General features: G+C 45.8%; 2 protein-coding genes across 4 annotated transcripts; one reads left to right on the top strand and one right to left on the bottom strand.

The window, feature by feature from the left end:
• Positions 1-1,266: 1,266 nt before the first annotated feature.
• On the bottom strand, positions 1,267-8,875 carry ATP5F1A (ATP synthase F1 subunit alpha). Its single transcript, XM_058865412.1, has 12 exons — positions 8,719-8,875; positions 7,511-7,589; positions 6,318-6,487; positions 5,375-5,548; positions 5,131-5,297; positions 4,855-5,003; positions 3,774-3,925; positions 3,419-3,643; positions 3,207-3,314; positions 2,520-2,664; positions 2,149-2,299; positions 1,267-1,483 (listed from the first exon to the last, which is right to left on the bottom strand). The coding sequence occupies exons 1-12, from the start codon at positions 8,776-8,778 to the stop codon at positions 1,402-1,404; spliced, it is 1,662 nt and encodes a 553-aa protein (XP_058721395.1). The 5' UTR covers positions 8,779-8,875; the 3' UTR covers positions 1,267-1,401.
• Positions 8,876-9,250: 375 nt separating this feature from the next.
• Positions 9,251-22,441, top strand: HAUS1 (HAUS augmin like complex subunit 1). Of its 3 annotated transcripts, none has more exons than XM_058825771.1 (9): positions 9,251-9,293; positions 13,832-14,006; positions 15,427-15,562; positions 16,894-17,028; positions 17,989-18,112; positions 18,886-18,951; positions 20,189-20,260; positions 21,175-21,222; positions 22,195-22,441. In XM_058825771.1, the coding sequence occupies exons 2-9, from the start codon at positions 13,865-13,867 to the stop codon at positions 22,252-22,254; spliced, it is 783 nt and encodes a 260-aa protein (XP_058681754.1). In that variant the 5' UTR covers positions 9,251-9,293; positions 13,832-13,864; the 3' UTR covers positions 22,255-22,441. The 3 variants fall into 3 exon arrangements, with proteins under 3 accessions (XP_058681754.1, XP_058681752.1, XP_058681753.1); XM_058825769.1 differs by lacking the exon at positions 9,251-9,293 and adding an exon at positions 12,697-12,770; XM_058825770.1 differs by lacking the exons at positions 9,251-9,293; positions 18,886-18,951 and adding an exon at positions 12,697-12,770.
• The last annotated feature ends 231 nt before the right edge of the window (positions 22,442-22,672 follow it).

Genomic DNA, 22,672 nt, shown 5'->3' with positions numbered 1-22,672 from the left:
GCACAGCACTGTTCCCAAAAAGGCGTTTGGATTCCAAGTGTGTGTTTATTTTTGCCCAGTACTGCAGAGCTCACTCAAACACTCAGGCAATTAGAAAGAGAAGCATGTTAGCCTGAACTGCATCAGAGTATTTCCAGCTGCCTGTAACCCCACAGGCTTGGACTGGGAGGCAGGACATTCCTGTAGAGGAAGTTACCTGGGGACAGTGCACACATCAAGAGCAGCCCTGCCCTGCCCCTGAAACCCCTCATTGCCCTGGGCTGATCCCACACCATGGGGGCAGCAGAGCAGGGGAGGATTCTGCCCCACTCAGGTGAGATCCCACCTGCAGAGCTACCCCCAGCCCTGGGCTCCAACAGCACAAGGACATGGGGCTGCTGGAATGAATCCAGAGGAGGCACCAAGGTGATGGAAGGGATGGAGCACCTCTGCTGAGAGAATCAAGATTGTTCAGCCTGCAGAAGAGCCAGCTTTGGGGTGACCTAACTGCAGCCTTCCAGTACCTGAAGGGAGCTGACAAGGGAGAGAGACTATGTACATGGGCCTGGAGTGACAAGAAGCAATGGCTTAATAGTGACAGAGGCCAAGGTTAGATGGGATATTGGAAAGGAATTCTTGGCTGTGAGGCTGGTGAGGCCCTGGCACAGGTGGCTCAGAGAAGCTGTGGCTGCCCCTGCATCCTTGGAAGTGCTCAAGGCCAGGCTGGACAGGGCTTGGAGCAACCTGGAATAGCAGAAGGTGCCTCTGTCCATGGCAGAGAGGTGGAGTGAGATGATCTTCAAGGTCCTCTCCAAGACCATTCTGGGATTCTCAAGATTTCTATCTGTAGCTATTACTACTGTGACAGCTACACCTGCAGCTGTCCTCAGTCACAAGGAGCAGTATTCCAAAGGCCAGGCACCAGGATGGCTCAGACAGTGACTCCAAGAAGTGCTGTCAGTGTCAGGCAGTTGAAGAGATTCCTGTGAAGTCCAATGGGCGTTACCCCTGTGCCAACAGCCCAAGCTGCCTCCCCAGCAGCACTGCCTTTCTGCAGGACAAGCTGCCCGGCACAAACACTGAGAAGGTCTCTCAGCTCTGACACATTCCTGGTTCCTGTCAGGGGAGTTTGCCCAACCACTGGAAACACCCCTGACTTCCAGAGTTCCTCCAGCAGAGCTGTGTCCACGGGAGTTCAGCTCTGTGGTTCTACAGGCACAAGAGTGAGCCCAAAGTACAGACAAAAAGCAATCATTCAGAACACAGTACTTTTACATTCAGAACAGAGCCTTTTTACATGGGAACCTTTATTCTCACCAAGATCTGTACATTCAAGTCGCACATGCTTTCCCCTTTGACGGAGCTGGAACACTGGATCACAACAGCCTGTGATCTGTGAACTGCTAGAACAGTTTTAAGAGTTTATGCCTCAAAAGTAGCCAGGAAATTTGTGACTATTTCCTTCAGCTTTGCTTCTGTCTGGTCAGAGATCTTCCCTTCGGTCCTGTGGGAAGAGTTCAGTTAAATTCTTGATACAGCAATCAAAACAGGGCCAACCCCAAGACCAACATAAGAACTTTACAATAAATCTCCCCATTTCTAACAAATTCAGTAGAATCACTTAGTTCGGTGCATGAAGCCATCCCACTCATAGAATATCCCTTCTCCTAAAAGAGCCAGTCCTGTTAAAGAACTGAAATTTGTTCCTAAATTCTTTCAGAATGGCCGTATGTTCCATTCCAACAAGGCCCAACCTACAGAGCTGTGCCCCAGAGACAGAAGGCATATGATTTTCCTCATGACAGAAAAGCCAGAACCAGTTTCCAGGACAGGACTGTGGAAATACTCAATCCCCAAGAGTTCACTCAGCAGCACTTAACCCACAGCACTCCCAACATCTCAAAGCTGTCCACCATACGGGAACTAAGTCAATCAAGGGATTTCAGAACAGGATAGAGGAGACACATTGCAAGAAGGTTCACTTTACACATTTCCTAAGAGCCGAAGCTGAGAAGGTGGGTGGTAGGAAGGCTGATTCAACCCCCAGTTTTGGTATTGCCAGCTGAACACCTGATGTTCTAGGATACACTAAATTTAACAGTTCAATGACCTTTATCTGCACTCCAGACATCCAATACCCTTGGGATAAAGCAAAGTAAACCACCCTACCTGATTGTGGAGAGGAGTGACTGGTGCTGGCTCAGTACATGAGCTAGGAAAGCACTCTCAAATTTTGTGATCTTGCTGGGCTCCAGCTTGTCCAAGTGACCTCTTACACCAGCATAGATGACTGCCACCTGCTCCTCAATGGCCATGGGAACTGCAGGGAAAGACAGCACTCACACTATGGGAACTCTTCCATCAGGACACACACAACAGACTAGCGTCCTTGGAAGACGAAGTGCACATGGACAGCCCTGTTCAAGCAAATCTGCATTTACCACGCACACAGAACAGACACAATAAATGCAAACTAAGCCCAGCCTCGTTAGCACAAGGCACTAATGGGCACCCAGACCTGCCAAGCCCAGGGCACTCACCATACTGGCCCTGTTTGAGCAGCTCTGTCAGGCGCACACCGCGGTTCAGCAGCTGCTGTGTGGCAGCGTCCAGGTCAGAGCCGAACTGGGCAAAGGCAGCGACCTCCCGGTACTGAGCCAGCTCCAGCTTCATGGTGCCGGCCACCTGCAGGGGACAAACCAGAAACACTGGGATCACCTCAAGTGTGTCTAGGAGTTTGAAGGTTATCAGGCAGCTGACAGCTGTCACGAGTCAGCTCAGCCTTGCATTCCACACAAGTCAATCTAAAAACTGACAGATGATTATGAACACTACAAAAATCCCACACTTTACATAAGTACACTATTTCTCCCCTAAAACATCAACTGTTGATATTGAATCTCTCCAATTCAATGTCTGCACTAAAAACCTGCAGTTAACAGAGCATTCTCTATTTTTAAGTGATCAATACCCAGTTCAACACATCAAAACTTAATCCTACACCTTTATGCAGATACTATTTCCCTTTCTCCCATGGCTTTCTCAGCAGGCAATGGAAGCATCAAAGAGATCTCTGTGATGAAAGTTTGCTCTTTTATAATTTCATAACACAAAGAGATCTAAAGCTTTATTCCCTCTCTGTTCACAGCTCATCAGAGTGAAATGGCTTGGAAGGCCTATACACCACTCATCTCTAGCATGAGGAGGAACAGCAATTTCTCAATTACCTGCTTCATAGCCCTGGTCTGGGCAGCAGAACCCACACGGGACACGGACAGACCAACGTTGATGGCTGGACGGATACCTTTGTAGAACAACTCAGTTTCCAAGAAGATCTGCAGGATGGAACTGTATCATTATCTTGTTCAGAAGCCTGGAGGCCTCTTCAGAGACCAGCCACTAAGTTTCACGGAGATGCTGGGCCGTGAGGAAGCCCTACCTGTCCATCAGTGATGGAGATGACATTGGTTGGAATGTAAGCAGACACATCCCCAGCCTGAGTCTCAATGACAGGCAAGGCGGTCAGCGAGCCACCCCCGAAGGAGTCGTTCATTTTGGCTGCTCTCTCCAGCAGGCGAGAGTGCAGGTAGAACACATCACCTGGGTACGCCTCACGGCCAGGGGGGCGGCGCAGCAGCAGAGACATCTGACGGTAGGCAACGGCCTGCGTGGAGCAAAGACAGCTTTCAGAGCTCTGCACCTCACCCACCATTTTACATTCCTAAACCTGAGGTGCTCTTACTGCTACAAATACCAATGCCATACCACAATGCCTACAACCAAAGTTTTCTGACCTGTTTGGATAAATCATCATAGATGATGAGCGCATGTTTCCCGTTGTCTCTGAAGTACTCCCCCATGGAGCAGCCTGAATAGGGAGCCAGATACTGCAGAGGTGCTGCATCAGATGCTGTGGCAGACACCACAATAGTGTACTTCATGGCATCTGGAAAGGATTGGAGACACCTCTGAGTGCATTATGTCATCATGCCCAAAATCAGCAAACACAACAAGCGTGTAAAAGTACAAGTGCTGGAACAAGTCCAGGCAGTGTCACAATGCTGCTACAGGAAAGCCCAGCACAGCAGCCGAACACATCTGCTAGCAAATCTGACTTAGGAAATCTCAAGGGCAAGTTTGTAGCAGCTAACATCTAACACTTTCAGGCTTCTTTCCTATTTAAAACAATGATTAAAACTAAGACAAGGTTTTTTGTTCTAGAAAAAACTCACACTGAAAGCCCACGGTTTCCTGGCTGCTGCAAGACAGTACAACACTCTGCGACAGTTCCACATAATTACTGTCCTTCAAATATGGGTTTTTTCATGACACATGGCAGGACCACCAAGCATGTGGTCAAAGTGCCTGATCTCCTGCTAGCTGTGTTAAACGTGGAGTCTTGGTCCTGGAGACCACTGATTCTGAAGAGATGCTATCATTTAATGCCTTGTGTTTGGGCAGTGAAAGCTCTTCACCACATTTCCAGTTGCCATTCACACGGACTGGCACATGGGACAAATGCCAAGTTCATGACAACTTGAAGGCCACAGCTTGTCACCAGGCCTGCCTGACTGCCAAGATGTAGCATTCAGCTCTGCTGAAAAAAATCCTAAAACCACTGGGTGACTTTTCCAGAAGCAATTCAGCAGTTTGGGTGGGGGGGCTCAAAATAGTTTTCCTAATTGTGATACATAAAAATTAGGTTTTTTCCCCCAGATAGCTATAGATTTCTTATTCACAGAATTAAGTAATTCACTCATGTAATATGAATTCCGTCTACACTTGCAGCCAGGTGAGGTCACAGCAGTATTTAGCATTACAAAGAGAACAGGATGTCATTAGGTACCAGGTTCAACCATCTCTCAAAATCCATACCTGCATCAGTGAGCCTCTTCACCAGCTGAGCAACAGTAGATCTCTTCTGGCCAATTGCAACGTAGATACAATACAGCTTCTTCTTCTCATCTGTGCCATCATTGAATCGTTTCTGGTTGATAATCGTGTCAATTGCAATTGAAGTTTTCCTGTTGAACAGAAAGGCTGGTAAGTTAATTTGCCCGAGGTTCTCCCAGCCCCTAGCCAACACTTTGTCCAGCTCCACTGTACCCGAGTCTGTTTAAGGAACATTTTAGGCTTGAGTATTTAACTTACCCTGTCTGCCTGTCACCAATGATCAGCTCACGCTGGCCACGACCAATGGGCACCAAGCTGTCCACAGCCTTAATCCCAGTCTGCATGGGCTCACGCACAGAGATCCTGGGAATGATCCCAGGGGCCTTCAAGCCAACTCTCCTACGTGTCTTAGATGCAATAGCACCCTAAAAGAGAGAAAAAACTGCTGAGGTCTGTATCACAGAGATATAAGTAGAGGTAGTTAGCACACAGCTACACTTACCTTCCCATCAATTGGATTGCCCAGGGCATCCACAACACGGCCCAGCAGTTCCTCCCCCACTGGAACATCCACAATGGCACCAGTCCGCTTCACAACATCCCCCTCTTTGATCAGTCTGTCGTTACCAAACACGACAACACCAACGTTGTCAGGCTCCAAATTCAAGGACATACCCTGGGACAAAGATCACATCACCCTGAGAAAATCCATACTGATATGCATAAAAACTTTAATATTGACATGATTATTTAACTGCGTACAAAATCCTACATGATCTACATCAACCTTGTGACAATAGCCAAGGTTCTGCTTCTATGCACAAAGTGTCTATTTCCTTCCACATGGGCTAGAGAACCTGTGTAAGTTCTCAACTTACCAGGCAATTATACCTCAGCAGCCTAGCACTCAACTGTTTCACGACAAAGAACAGAAAGGTTAAGCAAGGTTCAAGTACAACAGAACTGCCTTGCCTATAAGCTGGTCAAGGGAAAAGGACTGGCTTCTTCTCTGCCCAAGGTGAAATGGGTCATTAAAAATGCTGTTACAGTACTCTTGAAAGAAGTTTTAACTCTAACCCACTGGTATGACTACAAGAAGCCTTCAAGGTGCATAATGTATTGAAGCAGAAAGGTCATCATTAAATAGAGAACAGAAAAGACACCCTGAAACCAAAGAAAAAATCCAGTGCCAGGTTAGTCCTTTTACCTTTTAAATGAAGAAAAAGACAGCTCAAATGTTCAAATGGCAGCTGAGAATCAGAGGCTGATACTGAAAGCAGTGTTACAAATTTAAGAAAAAAAATCACTAGTTACTAGGTATTAAAGCTACAATGAGGCTAACCCAACGTTCATAGTGGTATTTCCAAGCATAATCTCAGGTCCTTCTTAAAAAAACATCTTTTTAATATCCCTGTGCTAAACGAACTCCTTTAGTGACAGCTTACCTTCAGCCCTGAAGAGAACTCAACCATCTCTTCTGCCTGAACATTTCTCAGGCCATACACGCGGGCAATACCGTCACCGATCGAGAGCACGCGGCCTGTCTCCTCCAGCTCAGCCGAGGTGTCAGCTCCCAGGATGCGCTCCTCGAGAATAGAGGATACCTCGGCAGTACCTGGAGAGAGATGTTTGAAATCAGATTAGCACATTAAGGTACAATATGCATTCAGTAATTTTGCCTCAAATTCACAAGGTGCCCTTTCTCAGCTGTGCTGCAAAGTCTAGCTGGCAACACCTTTACTTAGGGTAAGAGAAATACCAGCCTCTGTATTCCCAGATAATAAAAGTGGCCTAAACTCATCATTAGCAGCCAGCTTCAACCAAAACAGGCCTGGCTGCGTACTTATCCACTTTCCTGATTATGCCCTACGTTCTCTCTCCCTAGAAAGCAATTAGACTAATTAATCAGCCTTAGCCCAGGTAGAACAGGCCTTGCAGAGCAGTTACTTAGCCTTGGATTCATCAGAACACCCTGTCAAGTGATTTGTAATCCAAGATCCAAGCCTATATAAAGGAACTTCATTATGTTTCAGGAGCATGTTGTTTGACATAAAAACATATTGTCCATACTTCTTCAATTTGACTTCAAACAGCTTGTTACCTCCTCAGCTAAGAAACAGTAAATAACACTGTAAAACCTATTTCCTAGTAATGCCCTTAATCACCTTAAACCACTTGAAAAAATGTGCATGAAGCATTGCCAAACACGCTGCTACGCAGTGCAGCTGTCTTCTCTAAACACCAGACTGATGGCAGCAAAATAAAGCTGTGCTCAAGGACACAAGGTCAAACCCAGGCAGGCCTGGGGAAGTCATCGACTCCTTCATTCTGATACAGGCAACTCCAATCTGGGGCTATTTTTTTTCAAATAATTTTCAAATAATGCTGCAGGTGACTGGAATCCTAGTGAAACAGGTATGCTATGTAAGTCAGGTGATACATGGCCACCCCTGCTGTGGGGACATTATCAAGTTATTGAAGTGCTGTTTGCTGGATGTAACTGGGTAACAGTTCACCTAAATACTCTCAGAACATAAATGTCCTCAAGTACTGTCAGCTAACATTCACCATAATCAAATTCCTTTTTGTCTGACAGACCAAATTCTTAAATCACACTCAAGACCTTTCTCAGACTTACCAGTTTTCTGAAAGCCTGGTTTGGAGGCATGGAGGTTTCTTGTAGCAACAAATGCTGCACCGATGGTGTTTCTGGAAACCTAAAAAAAGTCACCGTTTAAGTAACAGTAAGATTTCTTTAATCGTACAAGAAAAAAATCTGAGAGATTTAACACATTTCTGATCTTGAGCTGCTTATGATGCATCTCAGCTTTGAGTTAAGCTCTACAGAACCCTACTCACAACTATGGAGCTTTGGAACCGAGTCCAGCATGGCTAAGAAAGAACAGATAATGAAGGGGATTGCTCCAAATCCCTCACTGCATTTTTCTGCAGTGCACTGATGTCACCATCAACCATTGCAGCAGCTCCCATAGAGAAACCTCCTTACATTTGTAATTTCTGTGCCGAACATGGGAACCTTGGGGCATAAAGAAATCACTGCACCAGTCAGGGTTCTGCACAGAGAAAAGATTGCGTCCTCTAATACAAATCTAACAGCAGTGGTTTTGGTATTAACGCATATTAAAAAAAAAAAAACAAAAACCAAAGCACTATAACAAAAATACCTCAGAATCACGGTTACTTTGGAAAAGAGTTGTGAGGTCATTTAGTCCAACCTGTGACCAAACAGCACCTTGCCAACTAGACCATGGCACTAAGTGCATTATACCCTTGAACACCTTTGAGGCTGATGACCCCACCACTCCCCTGGGCAGCCCCTTGCAATGTCTAATCACCCCTGCTGTGAAAAAATTCTTCTCATGGCAATTTTAAACACTAAATAACAAATCTGTGATAATGAGCGCACTTTAAGATCATGCTTTTGCACTTCAGGCAAGGCTGCCCGTGCAGCACCATGCAGCAACGCTGATGCCATTTAATGCCCTGCATCCGAGCAGACCCCGTTCAGAGTCACTGGAAACACTGGCAGGAGTGGTTTCTCACGGCTCTTCCCACCCTCCGTTTCCTCACAAACATGAGATTAAACCCCTCACACCCACAACCATGACCTTGTCCTGGCAGCTCTAAACCACTACCCCGCGCCCGGGCAAGGACACCCCGTTCCTCGGTGGGGTCTCTCCCACAGCGCTGACGGTACCCCCCGTGCTTTCCTCCGCACACTCCGATGTCACCCCCTCACACCCTCAATGTCACCGCGGCCCCCAAGATGGCGGCGGCGCCGCGTCCCCCCGGCCCCGCCGGCTCCGGGGCGGGTATGGGGCTCACCAGGCCGGCCTGCCTCGGCAGGGAGCGGGCGAGAGCGGCGGCCACGCGGGCGGAGAGCATCGCGGCGGCGGCGGGTCCCGGGGGAGGCTGAGGCTGGGGGACGCTGAGGACTGCCGGCCGCGCGCTCTGCACACAAAATGGCGGCGGCCCCTCACGCCCCTTTTGGCGCCGAGGCCGCGCCCAGGGGGCGGGGCGCGCGGGAACTGCTTCCCGTGCCCCTGATTTGTATGTGTGTGTGCGTGTAGCTATCCATCCATCTGTCTACGCACAAATATGTACAATATGCAATAAAAATAATACGAATCATTACAAAATACCTAAACGAGCCTTTTAGAAAAAAACCCCGCTGCGGGAGGTATCCTTGAAACGGCCCTGAGCGGGCGGAAGGGGCGGGGAGTGAGGTAGGGCCGGAGATGGGACACGGGAAGGAATAGACGGACAGGAACTGAGGCAGGGACAGGGACAAGGGCAGGAGTACGGAAAGGAACAGGACAAGTACAAGGGCATGAAAAGGAAGAGGGACGGGGACGTGGGTAGGGACAATAGCAGGAGCACGGAAAGGAGCAGGGACAAAGGTTGGGATTGGGGCACGGAAGAGGACGGGGATAGGGACAGGCAGAGACAGGGACAGACTCAGGGACAGCAGTGATGTTACCCCGCGGGCTCATTCCTCGGTGTGCGGCACCATTTCACACACCGAGGCCTGGAATTTCTATCTCTTTTCCTAGTTACCACAGAGCAGCTGGCTCGGTGTCTAGGATACCCATCATCCAAACGTTACTCTTTATACATTTCAACATCCGAAGGAGTCAGCACTCACTGGTTACAAATTGCATAACTTCTCTGTTACTTAGTACCGTTCTATTAACTACAACTTCAATTAATTTCTACTCAGGCTCTTCTTTGGTAGTTAGATCTCTCGCTTCTCCTTTCATTTAATCTGTTTTGAGTTGGTGGTCAATGAGATGCTGGCCACAATCTTCCACTGCCAAAATTACTCTTCTCCAAGATACTCTGCAGCCCTGCTGACTTCAGTCCTCGTGGCTCTCATCCAAACAGACCATGTCTCCTGGAATCATCTCAATTTCCTTTAAAATGTCAGCCAAGCATACAATACTCACAATATGCAGCTGCTTAATCACAGTTGTCCTGCTACAGCTACTGATTTAATCTTGGGGGGTGCAAATCTGGGGGGGACTTGCTATCATGGGTAGGGAAAGGGATGGGTCAGTGACAATGCTGTCTGCAAAAATTTGATTCCTTACCTGTTGTGCAATAAGCCAATAATTAGACACACAAAAGAGACATTGATTATTTATTGCAGGGTTTTGCAAGCCTGGGTGCTCAGTGTTATTCCAGAACTATCAAAACACTTCACAATTTATATATTTTAGCATACAAAGGAACTAGCAATCACTGGCTAGGTGTTACATAGTTCTCTTATTTATTAGTATTCTATTGGTTAATGATTCTGTTGTTTCTCATGCCCAGTCTTTCTCTTCTCTTGGGTTAGGGGGTTTCTTGGATCAGTTGTTGCAGATTTCCCCTGCCATAATTACTGTTTACCTAGTTAGAGATGATTTCAGCATGGATGCTGGGTTCACTTTTTTAGTTTCTTCCTCATCTTCGAAGTTCAAGCAGATGTCCCTGTGGCCTGTAAACTCTGCATTCTCTGTGCCCACTATCAGTGGTACATCCTTCCTTCCCAGGCTTTGCTAACCTTCCCCAAGGTCTGAGATCATTGAAGCATATCAAGCTCTAAACCTTGACAAGGCAATTCCACCAACAATTTCTTTTATCTTAACACATGGACATCACTCAGGGCTTTCTTGTTAGCTGCTATCTGTTTAATGGATTAAATCTGGTTGCCCCAAGTATAAAATAAGAGGTTGTTGTGTGCCTCAAGCACCAATAGCCGGATAACTGGAGCCAACCAAGGATTGTTGGTAACAACCATCAAGGTTCGTTGGTAAAAACATAGCTGTGAGAAGGAACAGAACGTGATTGGAGAAGGCACCATTCAGAGACAAGACAGTATTTTTCTGGGACAAACATTCTAGTTCCTGGGCTCAAACACAGCACAGGAATAAAGCCGAGAAGCAGTCTAGGACTGTACAGGGAATCAAGACTACCAGACACCCCTGAAGCCTTCCAACCCATTTCCAGAAGGGTCTAGAAGAATGAACTGAAGATGATAAATTTGCATAGGATGTGAGAAAGTTACCTCCAGGGCAGGGAAACTCATCTATAAAAGGTTCCCCCACCAAGACCATATGTACAGGCACCCCAGGACCCTAGACACTCCACCAGCTGGATCAATACTTGAGCCAAGCCCGGTGATCACTTTCTTCCTCACTCCCCCACTTTAATCCTGCTTTCTTCCCTGTCATCCTAGCCCTTTATCCAAAACCCACTGCCATAAGCATATATGAGGAGGTCAGAGATTAACATTAATTTCCATATCAAGTGTGTCATTTAACTTGTGAAACTTTTGGGAGCTCTCTGACTTTGGTTGCTCCTTTTGACCACAATAAATCTTGGATGCTCCATTCCCCTAAAGGGTTGGACACCACACCAAGATATGTCCAACCTGGGCCAGAACAGCCAGCAATTCCTTCCCAATATCCCAGCTGGGCCTGCCCTCTGGCACTGGGAAGCCATTGCCTGGCTGCTGTCCCTGCAGGCCTTGTCCCCAGTCCCTGGGCAGCTCTCCTGGAGCCCCTTTAGGCCCTGCCAGGGGCTCTCAGCTCTCCCTGGAGCCTTCTCTTGTGCAGGGGAGCAGCCCCAGCTCTCCCAGGCTGGCTCCAGAGCAGAGGGGCTCCAGCCCTGGCAGCAGCTGCGTGGCCTCCTCTGGGCTGGCTCCAGCAGCTCCACGTCCTTGTGCTGTTGTTGCCCAGGGCTGGGGCAGCTCTGCAGGTGGGGTCTCACCTGAGCACAGGGGCACAGGGGCAGAATCCCCCCCTCACCCCTCAGTTTGAAGCTGGGGGTGATTTTATGTCCCGTATGTGAGACAGGATTTGGTCAGCCAGTGAGAAAGTGCTGAAACTCGGGCACAGTGTGATCGGTCCCTCTGATAATCCAGAGAGGTCAGTAAAGCCACAGATTCCAGTGGATTCCCCTTCTGGGAATTTAAAAGGTTAATTGAAAAATCCTCAGCTATTTTGGCATGTGTTGTACCAAATGTGATTCTTCAGCAGTTCTTCCCATGCTGATTATTTCGGAAATCACTTAAATTTCTGTAAAAGTGCCTGAAAAAAAAAAAACCAAAAAAACCAAACCACCACTCCCCCGGGCCAGGGCTTGACACCCTTTTCCGTGAAAACAATTTTCTGAATACCCGATCTAAACGTGCCCTGGCCCAGCCTGAGGCCGTTCCCTCTCCTCCTGTCCCTGTTCCCTGGCAGCACAGCCTGACCCCCCCGGCTGTCCCCTCCTGCCAGGGACTTGTGCAGAGCCACAAGGGCCCCCTGAGCCTCCTTTTCTCCAGGCTGAGCCCCTTTCCCAGCTCCCTCAGCCGCTCCTGGGGCTCCAGCCCCTTCCCCAGCTCCGTTCCCTGCCCTGGACACGCTCCAGCCCCTCGGTGTCTCTCCTGTGCTGAGGGGCCCAGAGCTGTCCCAGGCTGGCACAGGGGACGGGCCCTGCCCTGGGGCTGTGTCACACCTGGCTGCCACAGCCCAGGGGCCACTGGCCTCTTGCCCACCTGGCCACCCCTGGGCTCCTGTCCAGCTACTGGCACCAGCACCACCAGACGACTTTCTGCCGTACTTATCGCTGTCTTCCTCTTGCTTCTCTTTTGTTTCTTTTTGCTGTTGTTTGGGTTCGCTTGGCGTTTCTTAACATATTCCCTTAACTAAGAGACGACTCCATACAGACTGTTCAGCATTCCAATTCACCCTTAAACGCTTTCTCAGGACTATTTTTCCCACCTCCGGTGTACTCCAGACCCGCCGGCCCGCCCCTCAGGCGCCCGCTCCCGTCAGGCTCCGGGCGGCATGGCGGCAGCGGCGGCGCCGGAGGAAGCCCGCGATCCCTTTGAGGAGAAGCTCATACGGGTAACGGGGGCCGGCGGGGCTCGGTTTCTCTCATCACAGTTTCCCTACACACACACACACACACATATCGTTCGTGCTGTTTGCGCCGAAGCGTGTGGTGGTTTTCTCCGTTGCTGCTTGTGTAGGTCGCTGAGGAGCGGGTTACGGCAGCGGGATGAGGAAAGAGATGCTAGGGAAAAAAACCCACAAACTTTTAAAATTATACGGCTGCTTCCATTCTCTGTCAGGTTTATTAGGCAGGTTTATGTAAGAGTTTATGGTCTTAACACTTCCATGTTCTTCATTTATTATTGGTCACAATCTAACCTTTCTATTCTAATTAGGTTGGATATTAGGGAAAAATTTCTTCGCTCAGAGGGCTGCCCAGCCCTGGCACAGCTGCCCAGGGCAGTGGTGCAGTCCCCATCCCTGGAGGGATTTAAAAGTTTTACGAGTGTGGCACCTGGGGACATGGGTCAGTGGTGGCCTGGGCAGTGCTGGGGAATGGTCGGACTTGATGATCCTGGGGGGCTTTTCCAGCCCAAACAATTCTGTGATTCCAGAATCACAGTCCTACCAGAGAGCACTGTGTTGATCTCTTATTTCTGACCTTGTTTCCGATGAAACTGCTTTGCAAGGTTTGTGCCTGCACATCGTGGTGACTCTCTCCCACTCTCCTGCAGAGACTGTTCCCAGTGATGGCTTGGACAGTTTTATCTCACACACTTTAACACAGCGTTCACCAGTTTTCCAAACACCCATTTAACATCTCTTGAGTTATTGCTGTGTCTGTAACCAACAGGTTATGTGAATAAAAAAAAACAGTTTTATCACATGGAGATAAGCAGGTGTACAAAGAAATGAGGGAGACTAAAAGAGATACAATATAGTCTTCTGGACCACAGAATATGTTTAAAGAAGAGGGAAAGGAATTTTTCTTCCCTTTTCCCACCCATGCCTCCTGGACTGATGCAGGAGGTACCCTTCAAGAATGCAGAGTTTGCATTTGTTTACGTTTTTTGCATCTATCAGCTATTTTCTGTCATTTCACATGATTGTCTTTCGTCTCCCTTCTCTGGCAGGTTACCTTATGGCTAAAGAAAATATATGGGGATATGCCTATTCCAGAGTATGAGGTGAATGAAAGGACGGTGGAAATTTTGCATGAAGTTATGGAGTGCAATGAAGAGAGAGACAGGGATGTTACATTGCTGATAGAGGACATGAAGGACCGAGCAACCAAATACGAAGAAGAAGGTGAGCTTGAAGCTTCATCTCTCAGTTCCATCAGAGCTAGGCTTTTCTGACTGATCATGAAGATTGTATTTGTCAAAAACTTAGGAATATATAAAATAATATGTAATTGAAACAGACTCAGCTTTTTTTTTCTGATGCACTTTTTACTATAATGCATCACACACCTTCCTTTCAGCTAAATTTACTGTGACATGAGATTGGTCAAGGACAATTTTTTAAACCATCTTAAGTTGGTCATAAATGTGGACAAACAGGTTAATTGCTAAAACCTCCTAGGCAGCTGGACTGGATAGCACAGGATGGAAATATTGCCTGGATAGAGAGGGAACTGTCTCTGCAGCTCATTCAAGAATCTCAGCTGGTGTTAAGCCACTGTTAAGGAGGACGCTCCCTGGAGGAGCCTGAAACAACATCAAGGTGATTAAGTTGTGCTGAAGCTGCCCAGAGTGACTATTTTATGTTTTGTTTGGATTTTTTTTGAGCAAGTGAGTGATTCAGGGGACCATGGTATGTTTTTAGCATACATAATAAAGGACTGTCCCTTCCCAGGCTTTTCTCAGGAAGGAATTTTACTTTTCTTTGTAAAGGCTGGCATAGTACACATGAAGGTGTTTTTTGTAAGAAAACGTGTTTGGTTTTTGGTCCTTCAAGTGCCTTGCCACCAAACAAAAAAAGATGGAGGCAGACTTCCTGGGTCTGTGTCTTGGTTTAGGGCAAATTTAGGAGAGAACCTCCAAATGGGGTTCCCCCAGAAAAGCAAAATTCAAACGGTCCCTCCCCCAGCTGGTTCGGGAAAAAGAGATTTCCTTGGAGAGAAGTGGAAAAAACAGGGAACTCCTCTGCCTCAGCTAGCTAAAAACTAACAGTAAAGGAGAAGCTCTGTCCCACTGTCTGTCCATACTGCAGACACTGCAGTCCAGGAGCAGGATGCGGGGGAGTGATGTTTTTCCTCAACACAAATTATGCCCTTCTTCTTCCCCCACTTCGCTCTCAGAGCCAGTCTTAAAGGTGCAGAACTTAATATGTAACATAAACCAGGAAACTGGGGGCACAAGCATCATAAAGCCATCCCAGGACAGTCTGCCATGAACAAGGCTCAGGCTGAGCTCTGTGGGGAGATGACCAGCATGTGCTCATTGCTGTAGCACAGTGGTGAGCTCTTGTTTGTCTGATGTCAGACAGGCTGGTCAGGGAAGGAGTGCAGTAGTGCTTTCTCCCATTGTACACTGAATTTGTTTGACAAATGGATATGTGGCAACAGTTGGGCATATTTAAGCCTTTTTTTGAAGTGTCTTTTTCCCTCAACAACAGGTAGGTAGCCAAGTTCCTGGTGTGGGATTGGGTTCTAGCTTTGGAGAGTTCCATGAAAGAAAAGTAATATTAAAAAAAATCAATACTTTGGGTTGTGTATATTTTCCAGCTAAGTACTGGCAGGATATTCTTGGAGAAAGCTTGGGTCTCTCTGAAGGCAGTCTGTCCCTAGAAGCCATCACAGACCTCACTGATCTGGTAGAAAGTGCAGTGGAACTCAAAGTGGAGGACACGTCTCTTACCAGGTAACGCTTCACACTCTGCATTCATGGTAATGGTCTGTGCTGTTTTCCTTTGTTTTTTCACATCAGCAGCTTCAAACTTGACACTAGGAATCTTATTTGTCAGGCTTATTTTTCATCCCTTGGGCAGCTTTGGGGCGCATGGGAACTGAACACAATGTGCTGGTGTTGGGCGATTGATGAGACAGAGTCTCCATGATTTGCATCAGTGAAGCCATTTATTGATTCCAAAAGCTCAGTATTTATACCTTTTCCGCTATAGCTAAAATTAGCAGCAATCATGTTTGTTAGTGGCATTGCTAAATCATAGCCCTGCATAGACATGAACAGTCCTGCATGATTTGTCTCAAACAAAGCATACCAAGCACACTGTTATCTGTTCCTCGTTCAGGGTTCTGCCTTAGCTTGCCAGGGCTTGTGGTCCATTGAAGCTAGCACATCCACTTCTGTAATGAGTTCAGTAGTACTTTGAGTCCTGTTTTCTAGCTGTATTCCCACATGCTAGCTCTAGGTTATCCCAGCACAGGAATACTATGAAGCCTGAGAAGGGCTGGGATGGAGTTAAATGTCTCCTTTATTTTTCATGCTTTTGTGGCCAGTGGCTGCAGGCTGCTGCCATTTGGACTGTTGTGCCAGATACCCCAAGCAGTGTTCATACTGCTTAAGCAGAGACTGGGGAACTGTGACTGGTCTTCCATTCTCAGCTCATCATGCTTGTCTGTCTCATCTGGCCTCAGTTCATGTGAGGAGATTCCCTCTGCCATGGAGAAATGGCATCTGTTAGTCTGGTCTCCTTGGACCTCTGTCCCTAGCATGGCTTTGGCCCATGACACTGCAGCACTTGCAGCAAAGAAGGGGCAAAATCTGCCTTGGAATCCAATTTTTACGTGATATTTAGGATCTTGATTCTTACAGCTCTCTTCCTGAGCTGGAGGGGTAAGAACTTTGGGACACTTGGGAAGTGGAAAGGACTCAGATGATGCTGGGCACGTCTTGTGACCATGTATCTTCAGGGACTGAATACAGTTTCTCTCACACGCAGTGAAGCAAGCTGGGAGTGGAGCACATGGTGGTTTCAAACCCAGTGGTTTTATTCATCACAGTGCCAGTTGTTGTTCACTTACTCAGGTTGCTGGGCTGTTTTCCCTTCCAAGTGGAAATCCGTGTTAGTTACAGAAATCAAATTCCATTAATGTCTTACTTTAATTTACTCCTTCCATAACATCAGGAGGAAATTAAGTCATTCATGTAAAGTGTGCAGAGAAGAATAACAATAACTGTGACTTTCAGAAAAACCTTCTCCTAAGCATTCACTCTGATTCTCTCTTCACCAGCTTCTACAGTGCCATCAATAACATGACCTCGGAATTGTATGAAACAAAATCAGAAAACGAAAAACTGGAACTGGAATTGAAGACCCTCACAAAAAAGCTAACTTCAGCACTGATGATGGAAAAGAAGTTAGAGGAGTGAGTAACAGATGAGGAAGAGGGAAAGATTAAAGTAATACCAGTGATCTCTGTCTTGGGCAACATTGGTTGTGATAACTAGCAAGGGTAACTGAATTTTTGGGGGCTTGACACATCTCCAATTCAAAGTATTTGGAAGTATCTATCAAAACCCATGTGTTATGGATACTTTCAGTAATCGAAAGAGATCTGGGAAAGCACCAAACCCCATTATTTTAAAGCAAAAGTGATCTACAAGCAGTTTTCAGATACGAGTTTGCACCTTCCAGCAGTTGCTTTTGTCTGAGGCTGAAGACAAATCTGATTTGCTCAGCACGGTTATCATGGGCTCTGTAGTCAGACTGAGAGAGGCAAAACAAAAAACATTCCCAGTTAAGAAGTTCCCTTAACCACTGTGTAGAAGATAATAGTAATAATAGTAATAACTCAAAAAAAAAAATCAAGTGTCAAGTCCATTCCCTGAAGAATATAATCTGAAGTGCTTTGCCAGCAAGATCAACTTCAGCCTTGAGCAGAGGTTGGCCCAGATGCTGTCCACATCTCCCTTCCAGTCTAATTATTTGTGGGGTGTTTTTTTTGTTCTTTTAAAGTGGTAGTTTGGCTTGTAGAAGAGATTCCCATGTGCTTTGTGCAGGTTTGCGTCCTCTTGATCTGAGGTTTAGCTCATGTAACAGGTCTCTAAGTGAGTTAGGGAATTATGCACAATACAATTACCCTTTGCTTTTAGGCTTAGTGGCTTTCCCCTTTCCCACTCTTTTCCCTGGTCTGTGGGGTTCTGAAAGTAACAGCTGTATATGATTCCACTGGAAAATCTCACAGGGAAATATGAGGTTTTCTCCATTTTTTTGATTCTTGTGTTGGTTGTATTGCAGGGTTTAGCTTGAGCGTAGGTAAGTAACACTATTTATATACTGATATATCTTTGGATGTAACAGTTTTTTCTTTTTGTTTTTTTTTTAGGGATATTGAAAAATTAAAGGAATCTCAGGAAGCAGAAAAGGCTGAAGCTGAGATTCAATTAAAGGACTTGAAGTTCCTGGAAAATAAATCTGTGGATCTAAAAATAAGGATCAGTGATGCTGAGGTAGGTGGAAGAAATTTTCCTACAAGACACTGCAATGAGATGATACAGCCATGGTTGGTTGAGCCCAAATTTGTAGTTACAGAGACATTCCATAAGCTTCCTAAACTCCAGGACTGGGGACTCTTGGACTAACAGGACAACATGTGTAAAACAGTAGTCCCTGCTTATCTCTTCTCAGTATATCCTGTGATCAGTACAGTGCTCTCTCCTCATTCCCTGAGAAACTCTGTTAGCTGGGATTACCTGGTGGTTCTTGTGAGCTACTGTCACACAAGAGAGCACAGAGAGCTACCAGTGGAGCAGCTGATTCACTGTGGTAAATTGTGTCTCAAAATAATGAATATGACCCATTTTTAAAAAGAAGGGATGACCAAATGCAGAAAGCAGAAGTTGTATTGCCTGCTCCTTCACCTTCCCTAAATGATGAAGGACATGTGAATGCCTCATTTAACGCTTGGATGCTGTCTGATACCTTGACAAATACGAAATGAAAAGTGTTGTATTACAGTTGACATTTTCCTGAGAAGCCTTTCTTCAGCCTTGCCATGTGCCCTTCTCCCACTCCTTTCCTACTCTTCTGGAAAGACTTGTTATTCTTAATACAAATTTTAGCAGCACCTCATTTTATACACCAGCTATAGTTGTGGCTCAAATTGCCACACATTTCTGCTGTGGACAACCTGCGTTCTTCTCTGCCTGTTTAGATAAAAACAGAAGGAAATGGTGAAATCTTTCTTCTTCTTGTTGCACTTTGTGACCTTTCCTCTTCTCAGGAAAAACTTGTTGCCATGGGGATGGACCAATCCCTGACGCATGAGGCACTCATGAAATCATCTGAGGTAGGTTTTTGGGTGCAAGAAGGATGTTTTTACAGTGGGACAGGCCAGGCTTGCTTGTTGGGTGCTTTCAGGAGTTGTAGCTTGCTTTTTGGTTGACTGAACAAATCTTAATGGCCAAAGGAAGCACAAATACAAATCCTGTGGATGGATTGAACCTGTAGATGAGCTGGGCTCTTTTGGGTGGGTTTGTGTCTCCTAGAGAGTGTACATTCTCCTAGGGAATAGACATTCTACTGGAGAATTTCCACAGAATAAATTCCCTGCCGCTGCAGACAGATCTGCACCCTTTATTTCTGGTCTGTGTTATAAACAGAGTGGATATTCTGTGGACTATATCCCATTCAATGGCTACTTGTGTATTGCAGTTTCTTGATAGAATGACTCATGTGAGTCTTTTTATTTTGTGTGAAATAAATCTCTTCAAAACACTTCAAAACAAGGGGATACGGACAAATGAAACCCAAATTCTGAACCACTGAGGGCTAATTTTTTTGTTGTGTCTTTAAATGTAACATTTTCCAACTGTATGGTAGGCCTAGTGGAACACATGTTAAAGAAAAAGCACATTTCTTGAATTAGTAACTACAGATTTTACAGCTTTGTGCTATGCATTCAACACATCTTCATTTTTGCTATTAATGTAGTGGGAATTCAGTCTTCTCCTCATTACTTTAGCTATCTTTTCCTCTGTGTTTCCAAGTGGAGCAGTGAAAATAGTTTTCCTGATTTCTCTGTTGTGGTTCTCTCCAATCAGCACTGGGTGGCAGTGCTCACATTGCCCAGTGTTACAGGAGGGTACTGACCAGAACTAATTTTTGTTGGAATTTTGCATCCAAAAAGCCACAGGCAAATTTTTTAAGCTTGTCATATTCTAGAGCCCAAGCATAAGGTAAGGTTTGACTCTGACATTTATAGAACTGCTTTGCCAAGACATCAGTGAAATGGACAGCACAAATTACTTAATCTTTTTTATTTAACTTTCATTATTTGAAAAGAGTTCAGAACTGTGGAACGTACTCAATTTGCAGCCCCAGAGAGAAATTGCTTCCCCTTGATAAGCATAAGGGAGAGTCTTTTTGCTGCTCTATGTGCAAAACTTCAGTCTTCCATGTGTTTTATACAGGATGAAAGCTCTCAAATTCTGAAATGTTGTAGATAACTGTGGATCTATCTCACTCATTTCCATCAATTCTACAAATAATTCCCTATAATATGGTCTGCTTTGCTCTCTCTGCAGGAACTGGCTGCACTGGAGAAAGAAATTGAGCCATTGAAGAATGAAGTGGCATCCTACCATGATTTACCTCTTGTAACTATTTATTCCACTGTTATATTGTATTTGCCATCAGGTTAATTTTAGTGGACTTCAGAATGTAAAGGATATCGTTGTGATGGTTTTGGTGGACAGGTAGATGTCCTACAGTTCTGTTAATGATGCAAACCAAAGACTTAATCTCTATTTATTAATCAAAGCCAAGAAATTAAGTTTCTGTGTCAGGGAAACTTTGTTCTAACAAAGTAGACAGATTTGCTGGGTAAATTAGTATTCTGGTGAATTATCTAGAAATTAGAGAAAGAAATATGGACGAAAAGGCATCCCCTAGTCTAACCAACTTTTTGAGGTTTACCGGTACTTTAGCTGTAACTGTCATTGGGCTGTCAGTATGGTGGACACAGCACGAGGTGCAGAGTTTGGAGCTCTGAACAGGATTTTAAGGATCCTGAAGAAATAGCCAAATGTAGGTTTTGTCCCCTAAACTGGCTGTTCCATCATTTTCTTTGATTTTTCTTGAGGGTGCTGGGTATTCAGCTCTATAAAAATGCAAGTTTCTCATCTCCCTCATACAAACACCGATGTCTTGTTCCTAGAAAAAAAAAAAGAGGCTGTGGGTAGAAAGGTGGGACTGCTGCTCTGTTTAATCCATCTTCCTCCAAGAGGCAGCTTCTTCCTTCCCTCAAGTGGAACAGGAAGTTCAAATGGGAGTAGGTTCTCCGGTTCCCTCCTGCAGCATTTTGAAAAATACATGATTGCCCAAACCAAACCAATACTAGGCTTTTAATGGCAGTTAAAACTTCTGCAACCTTCTGCATGTGAAGTGTGTAGATAAAACTTCATTAATTGTCCATTAATTCACCTGAGGCTCATCATTAGACTCTTGTAAAGGTTCAGGGACTCTTGTTTCCTGGTGAAAAACTGATTTTTATGCCATTTTCTCTCATTAGAGCATTCCCCTGGCACGAGTGAAGGTTGAAGAAGCGAGAAAAGAACTTGTAAGAGTTTTTTTTATCTTTTCCGGAGCTACATGTATTAATTGATTACAGATTTACCCACCTTAGACTGTAGTCTTAATGTTCTCATAGGGAAATTTGGTGAGGCAGAAGTTGTAGATACTGCTCAGGGGAACTGGTGAAGTGATGTCTGAGCTGCAAAGGCAGTAGGGCACAATGATACCAGTGTGGATTAGGTAGCTATATCACCATGAATTTTGCCCATTGGAATGTTTATTCACTCAGTGTAGGTCTCAAAAGCTTCCTTGCTCCTCCTGAACTCTGAGAGGGTTCCAGGGACCATATTTTAGTCAACAGCCAATTTTAGTTGCCTTGTAGACTGCAATGGGGACCTTCCCCTGTAAAACAAAGTGCCCATTTCCTCCATGCTTGTGTAATCTGCCGTGTGGCTGTTGAGCCAAACACCATAAAGCTGTTCGGGAAGTTCATACATAGCTTTCCTGAGTGAGCTGGGCCATATTTGAGCCCCATAAAACATGTTTTCATTCCTTTGGGCTATTGCCTGCTTGCTCATTAAGCGCAAGCGGTAAGCCTTAAACCTGTGATCAAAAATCACAGGGAGGTGAGAGTATTTTGCACATTTTCAGGTGAGACTGCCAGAGTTGGTACGCCACTTATTTTTGATTCAGGGGTATAAGCTCCCCTTCCCAGCCTGAGACTGTTCTGAGATCAGAATGCTCACCTTTGGGGGGGAGCACCTGTGAGCTGGGAGGTGTCCAAAATCACATTGGGGCACAGAGTAAAGGCAGCTGAGCTTACCCAGCCCTTCATTTGGAGGTTTCCCTGTGGCTGTCTGCCCTTTGCAGTGACAAGTCCATCCAGCTCAGCACAGGGGTTAACCCATCACTGCTGACAGCCTCCCAGGGTTTGGTCATTGCAGATGTGTTTGTTTACCAGCAGTGTCTGGAAACTGTCTCGTGGTCCCTGATTCCTCTTGGTTTTCTCTCCCGGTAGAAAGCCTTGGAAGAAGAGCTCACAAGGGAGGTCCAGTCTCTGCCTTTTGAGAAGACATAGCCCAGCAAGCCCCAGTTCACCTCAAGTGGCCTATGTGGAACGTGTTTTTCCTTCTGTTGCCTACTTGTACATAGCAATGCATTTCAGAATTCTTACTGTACCTTGGCAGCTTCCTGCTGTGTTCTTCTCTCTGTTGGTCTTGTGCTTGTAAACTTCACCTACTTTTCATTAAATAACCTCCACACTTCCTCTTGTCTTTACAAGTTATTTTTTCCTCTGTGATATACACTTGTAAAGCAGCTCTATGGATAGTGCAGGCATATTTTTAAAACAAAAAAAAACACACAGTAAGACCTTTCTAGATCTTGCAGAACCATTCTAAAACATGATGGTTTTGAAGTCAGATTGACCTTAATTCTACCTCAAATGTCATCTTCCATGAGGGTTCCCTGAGCTCTGTTACTTCCATGCCATCACC

This window comes from Poecile atricapillus, chromosome Z (assembly GCF_030490865.1).
Source record: "Poecile atricapillus isolate bPoeAtr1 chromosome Z, bPoeAtr1.hap1, whole genome shotgun sequence".
In the NCBI taxonomy this organism is placed as follows: Eukaryota; Metazoa; Chordata; class Aves; order Passeriformes; family Paridae; genus Poecile; species Poecile atricapillus.
This window is presented reverse-complemented; position numbering and strand designations above follow the sequence as displayed.

Bases quoted from the DNA above. Each gene is read 5' to 3' on its own strand.
- ATP5F1A (XM_058865412.1), bottom strand. From the start codon at position 8,778: ATGCTCTCCGCCCGCGTGGCCGCCGCTCTCGCCCGCTCCCTGCCGAGG. The intron at 6,488-7,510 runs GTAAGTCTGAGA...ATCTCTCTCCAG, and splicing joins ACCAGGCTTTCAGAAAACTG to GTACTGCCGAGGTATCCTCT. The intron at 3,926-4,854 runs GTATGGATTTTG...AATCCTTTCCAG, and splicing joins GAAGAGGCTCACTGATGCAG to ATGCCATGAAGTACACTATT.
- HAUS1 (XM_058825769.1), top strand. From the start codon at position 12,711: ATGGCGGCAGCGGCGGCGCCGGAGGAAGCCCGCGATCCCTTTGAGGAG. The intron at 17,029-17,988 runs GTGAGTAACAGA...TTTTTTTTTTAG, and splicing joins ATGGAAAAGAAGTTAGAGGA to GGATATTGAAAAATTAAAGG. The intron at 18,952-20,188 runs GTAGGTTTTTGG...CTCTCTCTGCAG, and splicing joins CACTCATGAAATCATCTGAG to GAACTGGCTGCACTGGAGAA.